The 5802-nt window shown below is 39.3% G+C and overlaps 1 protein-coding gene across 1 annotated transcript; it reads right to left on the reverse strand.

Annotated features, from left to right (window-relative positions):
• Window positions 1-3539: 3539 nt before the first annotated feature.
• On the reverse strand, window positions 3540-5047 carry LOC137939526 (NAC domain-containing protein 6-like). Its single transcript, XM_068784808.1, has 3 exons — window positions 4876-5047; window positions 4486-4754; window positions 3540-4188 (listed from the first exon to the last, which is right to left on the reverse strand). The coding sequence occupies exons 1-3, from the start codon at window positions 5045-5047 to the stop codon at window positions 3820-3822; spliced, it is 810 nt and encodes a 269-aa protein (XP_068640909.1). The 3' UTR covers window positions 3540-3819.
• Between the last annotated feature and the right edge of the window lie 755 nt (window positions 5048-5802).

Consider the following 5802-nt stretch of genomic DNA (forward strand, 5'->3'; position numbering starts at 1 on the left):
TTTTTCACTATAAGGTAAATAAGTTATCCCAAAACTCTCTGATATTTACCTATATCAACGTCTTCTCTAGAGCTTGCACATACTTTTGTGTTGGTATCCATAGGAGTATTTGTTGGTCGATATCTCATCATCCCTATTCTCAAGTAGATCAAGAACATACTTCTTTTGAGATAATATGATCCCATGCTTTGATTGGAAGACCCCAATACCAAAAAATATTTTAGAAGTCCAAGATCCTTTATTTTAAATTCTTTGCATATCTTCTTTTTGAATTCTTTTATACTATCTTCATCACTGCTAGTTAAGACAATATCATCAACATAAACTCCCAGTAATACTCTCCCTTATAAGGTATTCTTGAAAGTCAAAATGATCTACTGAACACCAGTTGAATCCAAATCGCAACATTGTTTGGCTAAATTTGTCGAACCAAACCTAGGGAGACTGTTTAAGACCTTATAACGACTTCCTCAATATGCATATTGACTCCCCTTCGACCACAAATCTAGGTGGTTGATGCATATATACTTCTTCTTTATTATCACCATTTAAAAATGCATTATTCACATCCAATTGATATACCGACTAAGAAGAATTTGTAGTGAGTGATAATAATATTTGTACCAAGTTTAATTTAGCCATCAGGGAGAAAATTTTCTCATAATCTAGTCCATAACATTGAGTATACCCTTTTGCAACTAGGCGAACAACAAAACCATCAGGATTGTGCTTGATAGTAAAAACTCATTTACAACCCACGAGTTTCTTACCCGGAGGAAGTGGAACTAGAGCCCAAGTCTGATTTTCATACTATGCATTCATTTCTTCTTCCATTGTCACCTTCCATCTTAAATGCCTCAGAGCTTTCTGATATGACTATGGAACAAAGATAAAAGAAATAGATGTAGGAAATTGACAATATGAAGAAGACAAATGATGGTAAGAAACAAAATTGGATATATGATGAGAAGTGAAGGGCCTAGTGCAAGTCCTAGGTTCCTTCCGAAGATCTATGGGCCTAATAATAAACTGTGGACTAAATACAATAGGGGAAGATCAGAGGGATCGGTAAACTCCACAGGTGTAATATCGGTTGATGCTTCATGGGGCTGAAGTAGATCCGCATCATCTGGCACAACAGGCTTTGAAGCTATCTGAATAGATGAAAGACTAGAAGGATCCTTTGAACAATAAAAATATGTGTCCTAAAAAATTTAAATCTCTGGAGACAATTATCTTCCGAAGAGAAAAATTATATCAAACATATCCTTTTTGGGTATGAGAGTAACCCAAAAAAATATACTTAAGGACTTGAGGTCCAACTTACTTTTTTTTTGGGATGTGATATGAACAAAATATGTGCAACCAAAGACCTTCAAAGGAAGGGAGAAGGGGTCTTCATCCGGGAATAACAGTGAGTATGGGGACTTATGGCTAAGCACTGAAGATGGTAGCCTATTAATAAGGAAACATGCTGTAAGAATTGAGTGAAGCCAGTAAAAATAGGGTACATTCATAGAGTAGAGCAGGCCACAAGCTATATCAAGGAGAAGTTGGGTTTTTCTTTCGGCTACACCATTTATTGAGGGCTGTAGGCACGTGATGTTTGATGGATAATGCCCTTATCCTGACAAAAGGATTGAAACTCACCTGATAGGTACTCTCTAGCATTATCAAAATGAAGGACCTGTATTTTTTTACCAAACTGAGTACACCATGGCATGAAAGGGCTTAAATATCGAAAAAAATTCAGATCTTTCTTTAAATTAAATTAGCCATGTAACTCGAGTAGAGTCATCAACAAAAGTAACGAAATACTTAATTTGAGAAATGTTTGAGATACTCAAGGGTCTCCATACATCCGAGTGAATTAATGAAAAAGAAGCAATACCTTTAAGTGCAACACAGGGAGACTATGTAGTCTTCTAGTATTTGCTCAACTGGCAGACTTCATAGTTTAAACCACACAAGGTTTTCAAAAAATTAATCAGGTGTTGAAGGATGTCCGAATCTATTGTGCCATAATCTTGCCTCTGTTTGAGAAGTGGAAACCATAGTCACTGAAGGCGAGTCCAAGTAATAGAGGCTCCATGTTCATGGCCTTCACCAATCACCTGGCAAGTCCAAGTAATAGAGTAACTTTTCAATTTTTTAAAAAAATGTAATTAATTTTAACTCTAAAATTTGAAATACATGTTCATGAATCACAATGGTCGGATTTGGAATTGGATCCAGATCCGACTCTGGAGGTCTATTTGATTTGCTAGTATAGTTGATGATGTGCCAACAAATTTATAATTTGTTTGGACATGTTTTTTTTTTTTTTTACAATAAATTTTAGAATTTGCTAGGAGAGACATTTTCGACAATGAAAGTAATTTCACAAGCAAAATTATTTGTTTGTAGAACTGAAATCTCTCATAGTGAATGTGACAATATATGACATCGTCTATGGGGTTAAACGGTGGTTAAACCACCTACAAGTTAAAGTGTTTCATAGACAAGTCTGATAGTAATCCAAAGCCTTATCACTTGGATGGGAGAGTAGAGGAGAAAAGGGGAGGGGTGTTCTTATCACTTGGATGGGAGAGTAGAGGAGAAAGGGATATGGAGGGGGAGCAACGCGCGTCACGCGATTTAAGTGGCTGATTCGGAAAATCGGGTTGAATCAGCTTTCCGGAATTTTTGCCTGAGAGAATGAAATGGTGTAATCTCACTTCAATGTAATTTATTTTACACTAACGCTATTATTTAATGAACTAGGTAATGTGGGGGGAATTCATTCTACTTCATTGTGGACTAACCCCCCCCCTAAGAGAGATATCATGAAAGAGTCTGAATGAATAGGAAGATAGGATATGATCATAAGAGAAAACTCCCTTTTTCCTCAATCAGTGGCGGGTTTCTGGAGAGACTTCACCCCATGTGGACAATTAAGACAGGCAATATTGCAAGTGGAAGCTTTGAAGATGATGTTGGAATCTTGTGATGCTAAAACGACAGGCCAAATTTGTCATGGTTTGTGATAGAAGATTTGTGATTAGAGAAGGAGAAACTTTATCTACAGAAATTCCAACATCAGGATCATTTTAAAACATCAATTTCAATCATCTCAGATCATAAGGGTCTGTTTGGAACCCCTAGAAAAGAAAAGAAAGAGAAAGAGAAAGAGAAAGAGAAAGAGAAAGAGAAAAAGAAAAGAAAAGAAGATGTCCATAGAAAATGAGAGAGAAAATGAAAGAGAAACTATATTCAAAACAAACCCTAAAAGAATAAGAAATTAGGCCAATAGATCGATGCCTTGCAGAGAACTTTGGGTGGAGCTGCTGAAGCTAAACGAGGAAGTATTTTCAAAAGCCTATATATTTAGTTAGTAGAGAAGTCAGAGATGGCTTTATCATAATATCATGATAATGGTGAGAAGCTAAACTTTTTCCAACTTAATTATTTAACTCCTCCACATTCGATAGATCAAGAGAGCGATTTAAATTAAAAATAACCATTGATCAAAGCGTCTAATGTGCTTCTCACAGGTTGGTTCTACTGTTCTAGCAGTATGAGCTTAAGCTACAGAAACAGAGCTTTTCAATATAAGAACGAAGGAAGTACAGAGATTAGCTAATCAGTCAACGGATACATTAACACTCCAAATTGGGTCTGTCCCTGTTAATCGATCTGGCCCATTATTCTCTTCCATTAACTTCAACCATTTGAGCACAAAAATTTCCAAGCTTCTCCATATTTGACCCTACAGAAAGCCCAGCACCTTTTCTGTCCAGGTCTCTCTATCTACAGATCAAGTTTCGAACGTCTTCCCCCTTAGAAGTACAATACATTTGCGTAAGGTGTCCAGTTCTCGAACCAGGGACTCCGTAACAAGAACGGGTCTTGCATCCAGTCGAAGCTTCCGTGTTTGGGAACGTGAAGCTCCGGCAGGTTTTCCCTCGCCCAATCCACCTGTTGAGACGAGACCTCGCCGTCTCTCTCAGTTTCTTTGTTGCTGTCCTTTGATAACTCTTTCTTTGGGACGAGTTTCGCATGGAAGTTCTCCACTTCAGACGAAGAAGCCGTCTCCGTTCTGGAGAAGGTAGTGTTTGACACTCTCGTGTCTTCTTCCATGGCTGCTCTCTCCTCGAGCACTTTCAGAGATGTGGCTTTCATGTATATCTTGCACAGGACAATGTCTTCCTGCAAGTGTAAATTACAGTGAAACTTTAGCCATTAATTCATTGCCATTTAATATTCAGGAGTCAAGATGCTCATTTGACTTCCTCGAACAAAAAGCCAAATGTGATTTCATGGGAACTTCCGAGTCACTGGGTGGCATTTTCAGTTTGCAACGCGGAAAAGGGAAATCATTCATGGTGGCTAATCTATTATAATGGGTTAAAAGAGATGGAAAATAATGGCGAAAAGGGTCACAATTGGGAAGTACTTAACCCTGTACTTTCGAACTTAATTCCTGGGATTTTGATCTGAAAGTACCTTGGGAGTGGCGCAGGTGTCGGGCATCCTGTACTCGTTCATCACCCAATCCGTCTTGGTTCCTCTAGGTGCCCTCCCCTTGTAAAAAACCAGTGTCTTCTTCAACCCAATTACCTTCTTCGGATCCTTGGCGCTTCTAATTGGCCGGTCGGAGCCCGTTGCCTTCCAGAACCCGTTTTCAGTCGTCCGGTTCGGCCTTCCTCCATTAGCGTGCTTCCGGTCTCTGGGAACGAAGAAGTACCATTCCCTCTCACCAATCTTCGCTAATCCTGGAACAAGAAATCAAACCAAATGAAAGCGCTCGTTCAGTTCAGAAACTTCAACAGCTTTTGTGTTAACCCAAGTACTGAAACATGGTCGGAAACAAATTAAGGGTTTAATTTTAATTACCTGGAAGCTCCTCTGGATCATGCTTGTAGATATTAACGGTGCCAATGATATCAAAACTGACCCTCTTTCCGAATAACACTCCCTTGAGATAGAATTCAAGGAGCTCTTCTTCTGTAGGATGAAATCTGAAACCAGGGAGCTCTTCCAACTGATCAGGAGTTGATTTGTCCATTTTTGCAGAGAGAGAGAGAGAGAGAGAGAGGACACTAGGCGGGGAGCAAATGAAGGGAGAGAGACTGCGCCACCCTGTTGTGCAGGTTGGGGGTTTTAACATAGGGGATGTTAGCAGGAAATAAGATGAAGAAAAGGGTCAAACGTCTCCATTGAAGTGGAAAATTGTTGCAGGTCCTTGGGTCCCACGCGCTTCTAGCACTCGGACTGCTTTTGTGGAAGAGAAACCATAGCGTGTATTTCGTTTTATTAAAGACTTTTACTAGGAAGGAAACCATAGCGTTGACCCCCAAGTCTAACCCAATTAACAGTTTTAATCTCTTCTAAATATTCTTGAGTGGATCCATCTGCCCAGTGCTTCCGCCTCAGTTTCTCTGTAAAAAATCTCGCGTATGGCTTAGAGACCTGAGTTTAACACGATGATCAACCAGTCGAACAATCACATCGTTAATGGCTTACAGAACCCTATGTCTCATTAGGATTATTTCTATCACGAGTGCCTCAGCCATGGAAGCCGTTAACCGAGTCAGGAGTCTATTGTTTCTAGACATTCTTGTCCATCTTTGGTCCATTCCATCGTTTCTGAGTACAACCATACTGGTAATTGGTGGAAAAAAAAATGGCTCCTCGTCCGGCCAAACCAAGAAGGTTCAAAGATTCAAGTTTCAGCGTAAAAACAACAGTCAATCACCTACGCGTTTCAGCACTTTCTCTCTCCTCCGAAGGAGAAAGTTATAACTGCATTTCTTCTCTCTC

The sequence above is a fragment of the Aristolochia californica genome, unplaced genomic scaffold (genome assembly GCF_029961685.1).
Source record: "Aristolochia californica isolate CCGP_79_NKW_82.1479 unplaced genomic scaffold, dmAriCali1.0.hap1 SCAF_8, whole genome shotgun sequence".
Lineage (NCBI taxonomy): Eukaryota > Viridiplantae > Streptophyta > Magnoliopsida > Piperales > Aristolochiaceae > Aristolochia > Aristolochia californica.